The sequence below is a fragment of the Monodelphis domestica genome, chromosome 1, assembly GCF_027887165.1.
Source record: "Monodelphis domestica isolate mMonDom1 chromosome 1, mMonDom1.pri, whole genome shotgun sequence".
Lineage (NCBI taxonomy): Eukaryota > Metazoa > Chordata > Mammalia > Didelphimorphia > Didelphidae > Monodelphis > Monodelphis domestica.
The window spans coordinates 250,421,458-250,440,727 of record NC_077227.1 but is presented as its reverse complement, the minus strand read 5'-3'; the positions used below and the strand labels follow the sequence as shown (position 1 = coordinate 250,440,727).

At 34.7% G+C, this 19,270-nt stretch overlaps 1 protein-coding gene across 13 annotated transcripts in view; it reads left to right on the top strand.

Moving 5' to 3' along the window:
• Positions 1-19,270, top strand: part of NRXN3 (neurexin 3) — a 2,159,162-nt gene that overhangs the window by 1,042,794 nt on the left and 1,097,098 nt on the right. For 9 of the 13 annotated variants that reach the window (XM_056820726.1, XM_016428731.2, XM_056820759.1 and 6 more), the window contains 4 exons: positions 2,797-2,916; positions 13,287-13,668; positions 14,100-14,290; positions 14,719-14,892. In XM_056820726.1, coding sequence (XP_056676704.1) covers positions 2,797-2,916; positions 13,287-13,668; positions 14,100-14,290; positions 14,719-14,892 — 867 coding nt within the window. Of the gene's footprint in view, positions 1-2,796; positions 2,917-13,286; positions 13,669-14,099; positions 14,291-14,718; positions 14,893-18,768; positions 18,796-19,270 lie in introns of all 13 variants that reach the window. The other 4 variants (XM_056820749.1, XM_056820758.1, XM_007472712.2 and 1 more) reach the window with 1 other exon arrangement.

Here is a 19,270-nt window from a genome sequence, read left to right as displayed (position 1 = left end):
TTATGGCGTAAAAAGTAGAGAGGTAGTCTTGGGTCCAGGAAGACTTTGGCTCAATGCCTCCTATCCCAATACATACTAGCTCTGTGACTCTGGGTAATTTACATAACTTTTCAAATTTTCAGCACAGTAGCATCAAACTAGAATAGGAACAGATCCTTGAAGGTCATAAAATGATTTAGAAACCACAAATTAATATTATCTATATTTTATTTTTATTTATTTTGTTAAAGATTTCTGAATTATATTTTAGTTTGTGTCTGGAGTGCCTCAGGAGCAACAGGTTAGAGACAGTTGCGTATAAAACTGCTATTCTAGCCAACCAAGAATAAATGTTGTGGAGTAGGTGCAAACCATTGTTGATAAAATGTATTTACACACCAGAGTTACCATTGAAATAAAAAGTTCATTCTCCATCTCCAAGAAACTTCACTCAATTCCTAGAGGGTTTGATTTGGGGTTTGATTTGGAGGACTATTTTTAAGGGTTGAGGAGGGATTGTTTTATACAGAAAATTCATATTGTAAGGGGATTTGAAAGCTTCTTAACAGACTTTCAATGTGAGCTCTGTTATTGTTCAGTCATTTTTTCATTCATATTTGACTCTTTATGACCCCATTTGGAACTGGATTTTTTTCGGGCAAAGAACTAGAATGGTTTGCAATTTTGTTCTTCGCCTTATTTTCCAGATGAGGAACTGAAGCAAACAGGGTTAAGTGTCTTGCCCAGAGTTACATAGCTAATAAGTCTGAGTCTAGAATTGAACTTAGGAAGATGACTTTTCCTAACTCTAGGCATAGAACTTTATCCATCATACCACCTAGTTGCCCAATGTGAGCTATAATTTGCTGAATTTTTCCATTTAAAAATGTGTTTAAGAGAAAAAAAATTTTTTGCCAATTTCAGGTGCTATTCTATTCACAAATAGATTAAAATCATGCAGAATTTAAATTGCGCAAATGAAATCATTATTAGTTGTTATCTCTCATCTTAATATTGACTATGGAGTCATTTCATCTTTTTATTGAATATATTAGCCTTAAGTAAAAGGTGGCTGAGCAATGTATAAGGCTACATAAGGTTTTCACTAACTTTTAGGCAATTCAGGTGAATACTGGAGATATACTCATTGGATGTGCTGGAGAGATAACTCATTTGGGTTTTAAATTGATAGAAAGGATGACTTCTGACATGTCTTACAAATCTGAGCATTAATGGTTTCATGACACGTGTCATTGACAGTTAAAGACATGGAGAATTACACTCAACAAAGTAGTTCTGGGGTTGTCATTGGACCAGTGCTCATCTGAGAACTTTTAGATGCTTGAAACCTATATAGAGTCTTGTTATACCACAGAATTTTTAAACATCTTTTCCAAGTGATAGACAGGCACCATGAACACTACAGGTCAATAGTTACGTTGGTCATCATCAAAAATAAAGTATTCAATATCTTTCTTTGAGATGCAACTCTTCTAAGGACTATCCATAAAAATCATCAATATCATTCTGGATCTTTGATTGCTTATAATATTTTGTTACTGGTTCCTTGATTCTAAAGTATCAATCAATTCATTTATTGCAAATGATCCCAAAAGAGCAGGTCTTTATTCTTCATATTCTTCTGTGCTGAAATGTTTCCATTGTCATTCTTGAATCTGAATAATCTGAAAATTTAGAAATAAAAATCTTTTACCAACTTTGATTACTAAAGACCAACCATAGTTCCCTATACCAGGCCTAGTATTAACAAGTAAATAATCTTGAAAAGCATAGAGCTAGCATTGGTTTATAGGTGTATTGACAGGAACTTCATTTTCTTGATTTGAAATGGCTATTGTTTTAGAAAGATGGTCTCAAGTGCCACCTCTTTTGGGAGTCCTTTCCTTTTTCCCTTTATTTGTTGGTTTCTTCCCTTACCCTAAAATTATTTTACATTGATTAATCTGAGTACATGTTACATATTCAAAATAGAATGTAGGAACCTGGACAGAGGCTGTATCATTTTTGTCTCTGTGTCCCTAGTATTGTCTCCTGAAGAGAGGAAGCACCTACTGTTCCTTAAATTCAGTTTAAATTATTGAAATGGGTGTGATTTGAAATTTTTAATTCTGAAATCTTTCTTGAAGATAGAGAATAATGGGATAGATTTAAGACCACTTACAGTCCTTTCAGGAACATTGTATACAAGGGTAGTAAAAAAAAAATCTATGTAACATTAAGTGGGGCACCAACAAGCCTTTATTTGGGAAATTTATGGGAACTTTCTGTTAACTAAAAAATCAAAATAAAGAAGTTTATGGTGAAGCTTTCTTTGCATATAAAAATGAATCCTCCTTATCCCTCCAGCCAAAGCCAAGCTGGTGTGTAATACTTTAAGGATGGGAATGATCCATAGCTACTTTGGATAAATTTCTTGCTCCTTGGGGGGACCAGATATCCTCATTTATAATTTGAGAAGCCTAGTTAAAGCTGAATCTCATTTCCAGGGAGGTCTCACTCTTTAATTGTTTGCATTTAACACAATTTCCTGATAACTGCCCTGTTACTGACATGCTATATTGGACTAAGAATTATGGTTTAAGTAAATAGACAGACCTTGAATCTTTGCTATTTTGGGTTTCTTGAGAAGTCAATTCAGAATAGGCAAAATCAGGACCAGCTTTCATATTTCTAGCAAAGAATTAGTTTCCCAATTGCTGATGGGTCTTATACACCAGTATGGCTTTGATTATTCTTTTTTGAAGACCATTTATTTGTGTAACTGGTACTAACTTTGGCAATTACCACTATCCTCAGGCAAAGGACCTGAAACTCTTTATGCTGGACAGAAACTCAACGACAATGAATGGCACACAGTACGGGTGGTTAGAAGAGGAAAAAACCTTAAACTTACCGTGGATGATGATGTGGCTGAGGGTGAGTCTAATTATTGTACATTTTTTCACTCTTTATGCCCTTAAATTTCTTTTAGTTTTTTCAGTTATCCTTTTTCTTGGTTTAATTATCGTTGATTAGTCCAAAGGGCAGGGTCTGTTTCATTTTGATTGTGTAGATACAACTATTAGCCTATTACTTTGAACATGATATGAACTTAATTTAAAACTTCCGACCAAGTCACCAAGTATTTAACAAGGACCTTCTATATACCCAGTAATAGTAAATGTTAGGAAGGAGACAAAGAAATATAATGCATATTTTTTATTCCAAAGAATATCCTCTATTGTGAGGGCAATAAGATTAACATACATGAAACAATAAATAAAAAAAACATTAGCCTGTTTATAAAGGTAAAACTATGTACACAGGCTATGAATGCCATTAGACTTTAGAGGGTGTAAGAGATATGTGATGCAGTACTAAGAGAAGGTTTCTTAGAAGAGCATTATAGGGACAGCTAGGTAGCACAGTGGATAGAGTGCCGGGCATGTAGTCAGGAGGTCCTGAATTCAAGTCTAGCCTCAAATTCTTCTTAGCTATGTTATTCTGGACAAGAACTTTACCCAGATTGCCTAGTGCTTATCTCTCTTCTGTCTTAGAACTTAAAGTAAGAGATAAAGTAAGGGAGGAGGAAGAGGAGAGAAGAAAGAATCATCATCATTTGGATAGACTCAGAGAGATTCTTATTTTACTGGTTCTCCAATTGCCTTGTGGGTAGGGTAAAGATCTGAATACTCACTGGGAATTCAGGGAGTTGTAGTTTTGATACTCATGGTAGAAATTAGTTTCTTGCTACCAAAAGTCACCACCTACCTCACAGGTTGTGATAGATCCCACTCTCTTCCAAGACTGTGAAAACTACAACTTTCAGGATTCCCAGTGAATAAATCTTCCTTTACTGCACCTTCAGAGTAATCCCAAAAAATAGTCTTTGATCTCTGTATCCCCATAGATCACAGATTTAAAGCTATTACAGACCACAGGAGCCATGTAGTCTAGCTCTCTCTTTTTTTTACAGATTAAGAAACTGAGAACCGGGGAAGTTAAGTAATTTGCACAAGGTGAAAAGGAGTTATTTGAACTGAGCTTTGAAGAATTGGAATTATTATATTAGAAAGGAGAGCCCTTTTGAATGCTCTCCCAAGTTCTTCTAATTGATATTCATAATAATTTCCAATTCTCAACAAAGATAAATCAGTGATGGTGAAAATAATTAAGTTCTTTATCGGACACTATTCTGGATCCACAGGCATGTTGAATGCCATTCTAGATTATAAAGTAACAACACAAGTTGAGGATAAAGAGACCTTTATCAAGAAAGTATGGAACAGAAATGAAATGTAATCCAATGGGGAAAAAACAGTGAACTAAGACTTAGGACACTCTTCTACTAAATTTTTGGATGATTTTGGGGAGATTACTTCAACCTATCTGAACCTCAGTTTCCTTATAAGTAAAATAAGGTGGCAGAACTAGATTTTTCTCTAATAAGAAAATAAAGAAACCTTTTTTCTTGAACTTGTTTGTGAAGACATAGTCTTTGGAGAGAATTGGGGCAGGGGAAAATAAATGAAAATTCACAGTACATCCTCAGAAATATTCAGGTAATATGCATTGTGAAGTAACTTTGGAAAAACTACAATGAAGGAAATGGTTTTACCAAGTCTAGGTGAGCTTATTCCATTATTCCTTTTAAAAAATTTAGCCACTGGGTGGCAGTCACATCCTAATACTTTCACACCAAAATATGACCTTGTCTTTGTGTAGGAAGATATGTATGTTGAAAAACCATACTTTAAATAAGCAGCTGTAGACTCTTAGCGCCCACAGTAATGCACAGTTCCTCCCTCACTATTCTCTACCGAAACATTGAAATAAAGGTAATTATAAATTAGGCTTTGAGTTATCCCTAATAATTAAAAATCATTGCTAAACCATGCAGTGCCCAAGGAATGGACTAATTTGGTGTTTGAAGTTAATGAAGCCCTTTCATCTTTAGCCTACTCAGGACTTACCCCCTGCCTTGTTATTGAGGGAAAAATCAAAGTGTGAGCATTGAGTAGGTCTGGGAAATTAAAAAAAAAACAATAAAAAATAAATTATTTTGCTTAGGAGAGATGGTCTAAGTTGCTTTTTTTAAATGAAAAAGATTTTTTAAAATTAATTAATAAAATCAAAACTTTTATACCTGCTTCCTTCCTCTATTCATTCTCCTTCTCCCTACACATACACATTCCTCATTCTAGAGTTACTAAGAAATAGCTTATTACCATATTCACTAATCTCCACTAGCAATGGAAGGTCCCTGATTTCAAGGGATTTTCAGTTGGTTCCCAGAAACTTTTCAAAGAACAATTAGGGTAAACTATTGCCAGAAGAGCACATTAGGATTGGTCATTCTTTTGAAGTAAAAAAAGAAAGAGGAAAAAAAGCAATTTCCTACATGATATTGGTCAAGCATTCTTTCCCTTGCTTAGTACTACCCTTAATAATGAAAAGGAGGAAAGATTTCAGGTGGACATTTCTCATTTTTATGTTATGTCAGCAGCTATGGAAGTAAAATGTCACCACATGCCCATTGATGCTGGAACCCAAGAATGATACCCTGGACTTATTTCCAATATGTATGGGCTGATAGGATAAATAGATCTGAAGTGAGGGATTCCTGCTCATCTAGATCAGAAAATAGATGAGTACAAAAGAAAACCAGAGGACATTGCATCAAATCATTAGTTAACAATAGATAGATACCACTTTTTTTTTTTAAACCTTACCTTCTGTCTTAAAACCAGTACTAAGTACTGTTCCAAGACAGAAGAGAGGTAAGGGCTAGGCAATGGGGCTAAGCGACTTGTCCAGGGACATATGGGTAGGAAGTATCTGAAGTCAGATTTGAGCCCAGAATCTTCAGTTTCTGGGACTTGTTCTCTATCCAATGAGCCTTTGAGAATTTTTAAGAGTAATTTGAAATAGTATTCCCCTTCCTTTTGATATCTATGTGATCTCTGTGCTTACTTCATTAATATTTTAAAAGTTTCTCAATATTGTCACTTAGTTTAAATGGTCTTCATCTATTTTTTATAATCACCTATTTGGAAAATTGGACTCATTTAAAAAAAAGCCCATTTCAATCCAGTGTGAGTTTGAATTCCAAGAGTAGTTCACCTCCCTGTGATAATCTAAAGATAACCACATGGGTTCATGGATGTTTTGGGGAGAATTGCTCAAGCCAACCACAAAGACTTTCAATGCTTTCTTGGTTTCTGTGTGATGTCAGTCCATCTGCTTTGGTTTTAACTTGATGGAATTAATGAAGAATTACCTTTTCTCTAATCACTGGAGACCAAGATGGTGTTCAAGAAAATAATATACCAATTTTATATCTATTCCCTTTACGGGATGCTCAGAACCATGTCACCAATTCATCTGTTATAATATTTCAAATCTAATATGGACTCAGAATTCTTAGTCTGGGTTCAGATTTACCCTTCTCTTTCAGCTCTCTAAAAAAAAATCAGAATCTAGCTAAATGACAGTCAAAAATCTCTAAAACTGAGTTTCTTGCCCTTAAGTTTTCATTTAATACATAATGGCATTTTTAGAGAGTCAACATCTTAATATTAGGCCTGAAAAATAAGATATATTTAGTTGCCAGAATGTTTTGAAAAAGGAAATGACTACAATATAGGGAAAAGCAATATATAAACATGAATGTGTATATCTGGAGTAGGGCAGCTACATATATCTCTATCTCTATATATTTCTGAGATTGGAGGAAGTGTTGGTATGTGATTTCATTAGTTCAGAGTATTTTTGGTGAAGAAATTCCCTCTTCCAATATACTTTATGAGATTGAATACTTTGTGTCATTGACAGATTAAATGACTTGCCTAAGGTCATTCAGCTAATCTATGGCATGGGTGAGGTGAACTCAGATTTTCCTGATTTCAAATCCAATTCTTTTTCCACTACATCAAACCGCATTACATTCCTCTTCCAATCATATAATTCCCTGTTACAATGTTTATTGTCTGCCAAAATAATTCCCCATAATAATGCTACAAGACAGATGATGCAAAATTTATTCATATTTTACAGCTGAAGAAACCAAGGCACAGGGAGCTGAAATAATTTTTCATAGTTCACAAAGAACAATATCCATAATTGCAAGCTGAAATTCCATACTACCTGATTGAAATCCAAATGATTTTCTAACTCAGGTTACCTTCTACTTTTATTTCCCTTAGCCTAAATCTTGCAATCTTACCTCTTTCTCTATAACATTCTGGCAATTCATTACATCCCATTTTTTTAAGCATTAACATTCCATAAACTTTGGATCAGAGATTCCTAACCTGAGGTCTATACACACCCAAAGGGCCTGTGGGTAGATTTTAAGGGTTCTTTGGCAGTGGATAGTTTTTAAACATTACATGTTTTTCCCCAATATAATTGATATCCTTTTTTATACTATGTTTAAAAAAAATGTCATTCTAGGAATAATGTTTTTAAAATATTGTTCTGAGGAATCCATAGGCTGCATTGATTTGCCAAAAGGAGTCATGAAGTGGGAGAGAAAGGAGAATAAATATTCATTTAGGATTTAATATGTGCTAGGCACACTCTTAAGCATTTTTACAAATATTATTTGTTTCTGTAAGCTAAGTTCTATTATTATTCTCTTTTTATGGTTGAGCAAACAGGCAGAAAGAGATGGTTTCTTGACTGGGATCACATGACTAGTGTCTGAGGTCTAATTTGAACTTTGAGGCTTTCTGATTACATCTTCCAAATCCAGTACACTATCTACTATGCCAACAGCTACCTCTTACATAGCACGACATACAGAAAAGATTAAGGACCCCTGCTTGAGATGGATGTGGCTCCATTCAGAAGTAGACTGCTAGGAAGTTTTATGTGAGATAGTCCCCAAACCAATGATAACTATATAATTTGCTTTCAACCCTTTGTGATATCTTAGAAGACAGTTTTGATGGATTTTATTATTAAGGCTACAATATTCTCATTTTAATTATGTATAGATATGCTAATGAAAGTAGCCCACATTTGAGTTAGAGCCCCTAGCAGTTCTCTGGACATTGCAACAGCAAAGGTGTTCTCAAGTGATATTTTCCATGTACATGGGTCCTGAACCAAATAATCTTCGAGCATATCATAAATCTTTTTCCCTTCTAAATTACATTTATTATTAATTATGATATTAATATCTAGTTAGTTATGATAATATCAATAAGTACCCTTCAGATCAATCTATATCCTTCAGATTGATAACCAAACTGAGCATATCACTGGTTTCATGAACAAAATCTTTAATGTAAATTACTTGCTATCAGAACTTTGGAACTTTTTTCTTCCTTCCCCTGAGTTTTGCTAATTAGGCAATGATCCCTGAAAGGCAAGGATTGTTTCACTTTTCTGTTAGCTCAGTGCCTAACACATAGTGGACACTAAAAATATTTTCAATTAATTAATTAATTAGCCATTTAAATTCAGTGCTCCATATGAACCATAACTCCTCTCCTCACCTTGTGTGTTCCAGTTTCTTCTTTCTCTATCTCTTAAACCCCAGAATTTTCCCAGTGTTGTTATGTGGCAGCAAATCATAGAACACTATGATCTCATTAGAATTAAAATCACAATACTGTAACACAAAGGGCACTGGGATAAAGCATGGCAAATATAACTAAGCTGACATATATTATCAACCATGACTCATGTGAGAGATCTGAGTTTCCTTCTATTTCAAATCTGCAAATCTTCTGCAATTTGATCCTCACAAGAATAAGATCAGAGCATCATTCAAGCTTAGAGATGAAGGAGTCTTCCAAGTTCATCTTGCCCAAACATTGAATAAATCACTACTGTCTTTTACAATATCCCCATCAAGTTGTCATTCAAACTCTGCCTAAAGATCGTGAGTGATAGGGGCTCATAAACCCTAAAAAACAGCCCAATTCCTCTAGCATATAACTGTATTTCTTAGAAAGTTTTTATTGCCTATTATGATGAACCAAGCTAGGTGTCTCAGTTGCCTGAGAACTGAACTTGGGGTCAGGAAAACCTCAGTTGAAACCTGCCTTCAGACACTTAGTAGGAATATGACTTTGGACAAGTCACTTAAACTCTGACTCAGTCTCCTTATCTATAAAATGGAGATAATAAAAGCCTTCCAGAGTTCTTCTAAGAATCAAATGAAGTAATATTTGTAAAATATTTTGTAAATCTTAAAGTATTACATAAATGCTACTATTAGTAGTAGTGGTAGTTGTAACACTTTGCCATTGATCTGAGTTTCTACCTCTGCCTTTAAGCAGAACAAGTTTATTTCCTGCTTTATATGAACATTTTTTAAATATTTGAAAACTATCATGCTACTTCTAAATCTTTTATTTTATTTTCCAAGCTAAATACCTCTAGTTTATTTGGCAGACTGATTTCTATCTCCCTGGTATTTCTCCTTCCTCTGGATATGTTCCAGTGTGTTAATCCCTAATAAATGTGGTGCTCAGACTAAGCAAAGTCATTTAAATGTATTCATACTATAACCTCCCTAATTCTGGACCTTATACTTCGAGCAATACAGAATGAGATTACATTAGCTCTTTTGGCTGCCACGTCAAATTATTGTTGACTTATATTGAGTTTTCAGTTTACTAAAACCCTAAGGATATTGGCATTTCAATTGCTTTCCAATCCCGTCTCCTCACTCTGCCCAATCCCAAACATTCTCTACTTATACAGAACAGACACGTTTTTTCTTTAATCCAAATGCATGACAGTACAATTACATTCACATTTATTAAATTTCATTTTAATTTCAATTCTCAATTCTTGGCTTTAGAGAATTTTAAAACTCAAAGATCTGTCATCTTATTTGCTGTACCTCATTGCTTAATATTGTCTGAAAATTTGAAATGATTCCATCTCTGTCTTTAAGTCATTGGTGACAACTCTGAATAGAACATTGCCTAGGACAGAGCTTTTGGTCATTCCACCAGAGACAATCCCTCTCAAAGATGACGTCAACTTATTATATGAACATCTTTTGGGTTGAGATATTCAGTCATCATAGTCAACATGCTCACATATGGAGAGTTAGAATTTCAATTCCTCAATTGTTCTACCAGTTCTCTCCTACATTGTCAAGGAAAATATCAAAGACTAAGCCTTCCTACAAATTGAGAACTGTTCATATGCTTTAAGATAATAATGATCATGTCTCATCCTAATCATATTAATCATCCCCAGTTCCATCAACCTGTCCTCACATGACATGATATTGAGGTTTTTCTACATATTGGTCAATTTCCTCCGGACGCCACATTTTATCAATTCCCTTCCTAAAATAGAGCACAAAGAGGAATGAATACAGTATTTCAGGTATAGGAAATAGTGATACACAATATGTGTGTATCTTCTTGGTTCTGGAGATTCTTTTAACAAAGTCTAAGATAAATTTAATTTTCTGGCATTCATTTGATACTACAGACATATTGAATTTATAATCAACTAACTTCCCACTATCAGATCTTGTCAGACATGCTGTTTTCTTGGCAAGCCTCCCCATCTTGAATATCTGAAGTTGATTTTAAACCCAAACATAAGACTTTCTTTATTTCTGTTAAAACTTATTATCATTAGATTTAGCCCCATGTTCCAATTTGTCAACGTTCTTTCAGATTTGACTCTATCATATCATTTATGAACCTATTATTCATTCTATTTCTTTTGCCAAAGCATCGATCAAACTTTTAAGCAGTCCAGGACTAGGTGCAGATTACTGGGACCCTTTGCTATAGATCTCATTCAGGGTTAATCTCACCACATTAATGGTTACTCTTTGGGTCCAGTTATTCAAACTATTCTGAATTTGTCAACCTACACTACACTACAAAATGGCTTAACCCACATCTTTCTCTCTTGTCTATAAGAATGTGAGAAAGTGACAAATGTTTTATTAAAATCTTCTTAAGCTATATAACATTCCCATAATCTTCCAGTAAATTGGTTATAAGAGGAAATGAGGTTAGCCAGGTGTATCCAAGCTAGCTCTTTGTGATCACTGATTCCTTTTATAAATGTTTATTGATAGTCTCTTTAATAAAACATTCCAGAATTTCCCAGGAATCAAAGCTAAGCTCACCAGCATATGATTTGTAGATTCTACTTATTTCCTTTTTCAGAAAATTGGGACATTTACATTACATTTAACCTGCAGCAACATCCTCATTCTCCTGACACTTTCAGAGATCACAAATGGTAACTCCACAATTACATCTGCAAGTTCTTTCACTTTCCAGGCATGTGCTTCATCTGGATTTAATCACTTCAACTCATCAATAGCAGATTTATGCTTTTACTGTCATCTCACTTAGATTTCAAGTCACTATGTTTTTTCATTTTTATTCATTCTTTTCTGATCAAAATATTTTCTTTAGTAAAGAAACAGAAATATAAGCTTTGGGTAGCTACGCCTTCTTTCTCTTATCTGTTGTAATTATCACATCTAATACCTCTGAGTTTTCATTTTTGTTTTCCGCTCATTAAAAATTTGAGAGGTGCACCTAAGTTCCTTTCATTTGTCTTACTACTTCCTTCTCCTTTCATTCAAATTATGCTTTTTTTAGCTCAACTTTTTTCTTGAGTCTTTTTTTAAATTGAGTGCAAATACCCACTCCTCAAAATTCAATCTTCAGATGACACCACAATCCCCACATCTTTTGTATCCTCTTTCTCACAATTATAATTTCCTTTTCATCCAGTCTTCTCTGACCATGACTGGTCAATGCAACTTCCCAGCAACTTAAACTCCTAGAGAATACCTAAAGCATAGGGACATTAAGTGATTTGGCCAGTATCATATGTATAGTGTGGATAAGATATGAAACTAGAATTTAGGTCTTCTGGACTTCAAGATAAACTGTTTCTCTTTTACCTCCTGATGACTTTATAATCACTATCACCATCACCACTATCACCATCACCATCATCATCATCATCATGGACAACTCTATGTTATTTTGACAATTACAGAATGTTTGTTTTACTACCCATGAAGTAGGATGTATAAGTGTTATTATTCCCATCTTATGAATCTAGCTGCAGAGTGTAAATAAAACCACATAGTTCTAGGGATTGGATTTAAATCCAAGGTTCTGGATTGAATTCAAGGATCTTTCCTCTAGCATATCACAATTCTAAAACAAGTTACATATTATTATCAATAAATTATATTTGGCTGCTTTATCCTAAGAAATCCATTATTAGGAGATTTATGCTGCTTTTTGTTTGTTTCATATCTTCAAGGAATTTAGCCAACATCATTGCTTTATTTTCCTTAGAAGGTAACTTTCAATCATCAATGTTATTTGCCACTATATATCCAAACAACCACTCAAAAACTTGCAAAACAAAAAATAGATTTTGTTTTTGTTTTGTTTAAATTTGCTCAGTGATAATAGTTCACACATATGTTCTGAGTTCAGGTGCCAAAAAATGTTGGGTAAATTCCAGGTTCTGTGAACATGATATTGGTGAATTTCTAGTATTAGTTTCCATGTTATTATAAAATGGCATATTAGATTTGAGAATTACTTATTTAAAATGTGTGAAAGCACTTGATCTTACTCCCAAATATTCTACTTGTTCTTCCCTGGACTTTATTATTACAATCCTATGTATTACTATGTATATTATGCCTTAGAGAAAGAACCAAAGTAGCTGTATTAGATTTCCATTTCCAGTTACATTTGGAGAATTCTCAAAACTTTGTTAAATTAAGCAGGCATCTGGGTAGCTCAGTGGATTGAGATCCAGGCCTAGGTTCAAATCTGGCCTCAGATACTTCCCAGCTGTGTGACACTAGGAAAGTCACTTAACCCCCATTGCCTAGCCCCTAACATTCTTCTGCCTTGGAACCATAAGAAAAAAAAAAACTTTGCTAAATTAAGAATGCCAAAATACTATTTTTCTATATAATATATGTAAGTACCTAACTTTGTTTTATAGAGTCAGAGTACATTAATGATCATCTTGATTCTCAATGTAGTCCTGATCTCATATTTCTTTTTCTACTATTAAATATCTGGAATATCTACTTGTCAACATATTTCATGAATGAGAGGAATTGAACCAGGAAAATAGAACTCTAGAACTGAGATCATTTCCTAAGTGTGTTATGTTAATTAGTTGACTTCCTGTTCATCTTTTTCTAGTAGATTGACCACTCCTCTCGATATATGTAGAAACAAGTCAAACCTGGTAAATCTTGATTTGAACCCATGCTTAAAGATTCTCTCTTTTCTTTTTTGTATCCCATAATCATGCAGGTACAATGGTGGGTGACCATACCCGTTTAGAGTTCCATAATATTGAAACAGGAATCATGACAGAGAAGCGCTACATCTCAGTTATCCCTTCTAGTTTCATTGGCCACCTCCAGAGCCTCATGTTTAATGGACTCCTCTACATTGACTTGTGCAAGAATGGTGACATTGACTACTGTGAGCTAAAGGCCCGTTTTGGCTTAAGAAATATCATCGCTGACCCTGTCACTTTTAAGACCAAGAGCAGCTACCTGAGCTTGGCTACTCTCCAGGCCTATACCTCCATGCACCTCTTCTTCCAGTTTAAGACCACCTCAGCTGATGGCTTCATCCTCTTCAACAGTGGGGATGGCAATGATTTTATTGCAGTTGAACTAGTCAAAGGGTAAGTTCTTGGCCATCAAATGTTTCATGTTTTAAATAGGAAGCATTGAACCAAATATGGACATTTAAAGATATCTCTTTTTCTAATGAATTTCATTGCTATTTTATCAATCATTGAATCTATTAAGTTCTAATTGTGTGGTAGATACTCTGCTAGAAGCTGGAGCACAAAGGAAAAAATATTATTTTCCCTCATAGAACTTCCATTCTATGGGGTGATATGATAATGTTAGTGATCCCAATACAGAAACTTAAGAAATAACCTATGACTATGTATATGATTGTACAGATATAAGCTATTTCATATAGTTATTATTTTTATCACTTAAATTGTGATAAGCATATGCATATTTATGTGAATATATTTAGAAATTACTCTGACCACCAGTGTTTTATCAATTGATATTTCGTGTGTGTGCATGCTATTCACAGGTATATACACTATGTCTTTGATCTTGGAAATGGTCCCAATGTCATCAAGGGCAACAGTGACCGACCACTGAATGATAACCAATGGCATAATGTTGTCATTACTCGGGACAACAGTAATACTCACAGCCTAAAGGTGGACACCAAGGTGGTCACTCAGGTTATCAATGGTGCCAAAAATCTGGATCTGAAAGGTAAATTCTTTAAAGAAGCTTGACTTTCTTATATTTTTTATTGTTTTTACACATTTTCAAGGAAAGTAGAGAAATGAAGTGAATTTATCAAGTTGAGAGTAACATAACTATATTGAATTTTCACTCCAGAGTTCAATTCTTTCTTTTTGCTATTTGGCTATAGCTTAAAAGTTACTTTTATTATTGTGGCTGTATGAGCATGTATGTTCTGTAAATTCTTCAACTTCTATCAGTGTGGATTGTTAGGCTGGTAACCTATCCATAAAAGTAATTCTATAAATCAGAATTTAGGGATAGAAATAGATTTATGTACATATTTACTTTAAAATTTTTAGCTATATTAAATATCCAGAATTAGTTCAAAACAATAAAAATATTAGACACCTGGATTCCTTTCCCTGATCTCCCCTACCCCATTTTCTTTTCAGGTGACCTTTACATGGCTGGTCTTGCCCAAGGCATGTATAGCAACCTCCCAAAGCTTGTGGCCTCACGGGATGGTTTTCAAGGCTGCTTAGCATCTGTGGACTTGAATGGACGCCTGCCAGATCTGATCAATGATGCTCTTCATAGAAGTGGCCAGATCGAGCGTGGATGTGAAGGTACCATCTTTTTTAGCTGCACTTTGGTCACAAGCATCAGCCTCCTTGCTGCCTCTGCCAATGCCTCTTTCTTCTGTTCCCTCTCACCCCCTCTTCTATTTTACTTTTTGTCAGCCCCTCAACTCTCATCATCATCAACATATTCATGCAAATGGTTGGATTTATCTATGACATGCCAAAAATTCCATATGGATGCAATGAGCAAATGTCTTCTAAAGCATTGCATCCATTCCTACAAAGGACCTTCCTTGGCATCAACATCATAGTACCCATTCCTTCTACCTTCAATTCCAGAATAACTTAAAGGACAGGAGCATTACACTTGCAATGAATTATTCAGTACAAATCTGGGGGTGGGATGGAATAAAAAAGACACAGGCTAGTGACTTATCAGCTATAGCCACATTGCGAGGAAACTTCAAGTATATCTACGTGTACAGCATAGAAAGATATCATGTTTCTGTTTCCCGAAAGTGATCCATCTTATGGCCTTTCTGAGGATTGTCCAATTATTGTTAACAGTTTGATTTTTTATTAGCAAAGGGTATTGGTGAATGCTTTTAATTCTTAGAATAAGAACCATAGTTCTTAAGCCTTTTGCAACAGCAGAACTCTTCAGTTGTGAGCAAAATTTCAGAAGGATGCATGCTCTTTTCAGACAGACAATCCAATAATTTCATGTCATGCATTCATGGAAATGTTCAATGACTTGTTCTAGACTAAGATAGCCCTTTTTTCATTGCATAATTAATGTTGGTCGATCTCTAATAGTTTTCTACATTGGCTAAACTCATATATTTTATGAAACTGATAAAACACCAAAAAGTAGTATCTTTTTGTGTTTCCTTGAAGTATTTTGTAGATTGTTTTGGTTTATGTAGTACAGTTTTAGAAACACTGTTCTAATACTGTTCTAACAGATTTCATTAGACTCTGCATCTCCAGTAGTAAAAAAGGAAAGTTTTCACCTAAGCTACAAGACAAAATAAGCAAATATCCATCAGATCTCAGAATTCTTTCATTTATAATGGTTGAGCCTCATATCCCCTTATTTGTGCTAACAATATTTTCTTATGAGTCTCTTTAATTTGCCTTGTCAAAATATGATGTTCCATTTCCCCCTTCATACTCAATTCAACACTTACCCCCATTCCTGCTCTGTTCACTGGACTCACTCATGTCCATCAAACACAATTTAAAAGATTTCCTGGCCACATCTCAATCTAATTTTGGTTGCATAAGCCATTTCCTGTCTCTTAAAAGTCAATTTCCTTTATTCCTCAAGTAAAAAGTTAGAGCATCCTTTTACCCATTCTGTTGTTTTCTTTCTCTATATTTTGTTAATAAATTATTTTAACCACATGCGGCAGAGAGATGGAGTAGAAGGGACCAGGTGGAGAATATTATAATTTAATTTTTTTTTCTGACATTACTTGACTTCCCTTTGTCCTTTAAATTACAGTCTGTATTCTAAGAAATTTTCTTTTCCATGGTGCCCCTTACACCTTTTCCAACTCAAACAGAATAATTTTATTGTGAACTCTGCCTATATCACAGAGAGTCAGCATTTAGAGTTTGGTGATTGACCTAATTAATGTAACAAGACTGGATTTCCAAAGATAGTAGGTACAATCATGCTGGTTTAAAACAGATAATTGAATCAAAGGAGGTAATGGGTTTAAAAATATTATTCAAGTGCATGTAACTATAAAATACAAATCGTTATCAGTATTTCAGATTAGAAGCCATGCATACTCAAGTTTAAAAATGATTAGAATATCAAAACAGATTGAACATGAAGAAATAAATCTTAATTTACTATTTGAGTGTTTTTAAGATTGTATGTGAATGTTAGACAAAAACTTTTACATAGGTAGATTTTTTTAAAAAGTTATCTTAAATAAAGGTAATTGGGTGCCATATACACTATTAAAAAATAAACAACATAATTGAGAACTCGGAAGAATGAATTTATTTCACTAGGAAGGACTATTCCTGGATCCCACTATACAATGTGGTATAAAATTTGGTGTGATCCATGAAATGAATTATGGTGAGTTCTGACCTTTCTCTTGAGTGTGAGTGATTATTCAAAGCCGGATATGATGACTTGATGGATCAACTCCATGGCAAGCCCTGTGGGTCTAATAATACTGCACTCTATTGCCATGGAGATAATTATGATAGTTACATGTTAAGCATTATAACTCCTTACTAGGTGGGCCAAAGTGGCAGATGAGTTCTGAGGGAAGAAGGTCCTTGTTTATTTTACACAAATGACTAGGGCAATTAGCCTAAGTGGCCAGGAACAGAATGCCTGAAAAGTGAATTAGACCATAAATTGATCTCTTTGGAACTGTGCACCATTTTAATCAAGCCCCAGTAAGAGTTCCCAGGTGTTTCCATGAATTTGTGAAATAGAACTACTAAGAGCATAGAGGAAGAGGAAAGACACCCTTTGACCCTCTTATGCATTTGTATCTATATACACACATACCGCACACACAAACGAGAATCTAAAAAGAGGGATTATTGTCAGTCTATTCAAGTTATGTAATTTGCCCAATAACCTCAGAAAGGTTTTTAGATGTTGACTTTTTGGGAACCATAGGAAATAACACAATTTTTTAATAGTGCCCATTTATACAAACAGAAAAGGAATAAGGAGAGAGTTTCATTACTTCTAGATAAATCCTGTATCTCCTCATAAGTCAAGTCAAAAGTGAATGTATTTTGCCCTCATCCTTATAGATCAAATGGAGCAAATCAGGCCAAATATTTTCATCACAGCTATTGGTAATGACCAAGTCCTCCTCCCAGGGCCTCAGTTTCTTCTGAGGATGAAAACCTTAATGTAAAGTATGTTGTATAATGAAATAAAAATGAAGTTTTCTTTGGCATATAGTTCTTTTTAATTGGAATGGGTACAGGGCATCAACCACATGCCATCTTTCCTCAATTTCCCCCTTTAATCACTGAGGTTGGATTTTTATTTTAAATCTCTAATGATTATTCTCCTGAGGACTTAGGCACCTTTGTAGCTTTGCTGGAAAGACCAAGGATTGAATGAACCATGTTTCCCCACAGTAGCAGATGTTTTTTTTTTTTAAATGATAATATATAATCTCATTGGTTGGGGAGGGGAGAGGGGGGAGAAAATAATAATTCATGGTCATTCTCAAGGCTAAATAAGACAAAATGAAGAGATTTTGATTTGGGGTTACTGGTTTTGTAGCAGCAGTCTTATTTGTGTTTCTTAAAAATAACCCTGAAGGAAAAACATTAGATCTGTTTAATATTTTCAACCCCCTTTGTTTCAAAGGCCAAATAATCTTATGAGTTAATTACAATCTTTTTTGGTATCATTTGTGGAAGGGGCCAATGGGTGGTCCTTAAGTGGATGCTTCATGTTTAACTTTTCAGTGTTCAGAATTTTGTACACTTTGATTTCCTCACATATACCTTTTGCTGCCCTGCCATGAAATTCTCCTTTTTAAATTTCTCTTTGCTTAGCCTGATTCCTTGCAAACATTTACTCGTTCTATTTTGGAGTTGACTTTGTGAATGTGAAAAGATTCTTGTTGTCCATTGCTTATGCTTTGCTAGGTTTGGTTTTGCACTGCTCTTGCTTGGCTAATTTGGGCACCATCTTGGTTCTTTCCAAACCCCGATACATCATTTTGTCTTTGAGTTCATTGGTCCATGCTGTCTTTGTTCCACCTGTGTACCACCTGTATGCTTATTAATTGTATGACCTGGCTTTGTTTGTTATGCAGATTGCTTTTCTTTTTGTGTAATATTACCCTGGTTTAATCTGCCTCTTACTAACCTCTGGTTATTGTTTTCGCTTTTTTTTCTGTTCTTTTGCTAACAAAGTTGCGTTGACCAAAGCTGACCTGCAAGGTAGAGAAGGTTCTTGTTCCCATTGCCACTTTGGACTGAAAGATACCCTGTATAATTCCTTAGTATCTTTTCTTTGGAGGCTTCCATGCAGTCACACCTCTTGGTCAATTGGTCAATAGGAACTGTGGAGGTGTGGGTGGAGGTGTGTGAGAAGTTTGCTTTCCAGAAAGGAAAGCAAGAAGCAAAAGATTAAAACTAAAAGAATTGCTTCAAAAATGGCATCTAGGAAATGAAGGGAGCAGTATTTTGCTGACAAAAGAGGTTTGACAGCATCTTACATGGTTTCTATCTATAAGTTAACTGGTAAACTTTGAGATATGAATGGGTTCCTCACATAGCAGTTATACAACTGGCTGCTACTCTATAGAGGAAAACCATCCCTTACTGGAAAAGAATGTGCCTTAGGCTTTTAGTTTTATTATCTATTGCCTCATAGAGGTCATTTACTCAGAAAGAATATTGGAGTATATGGACC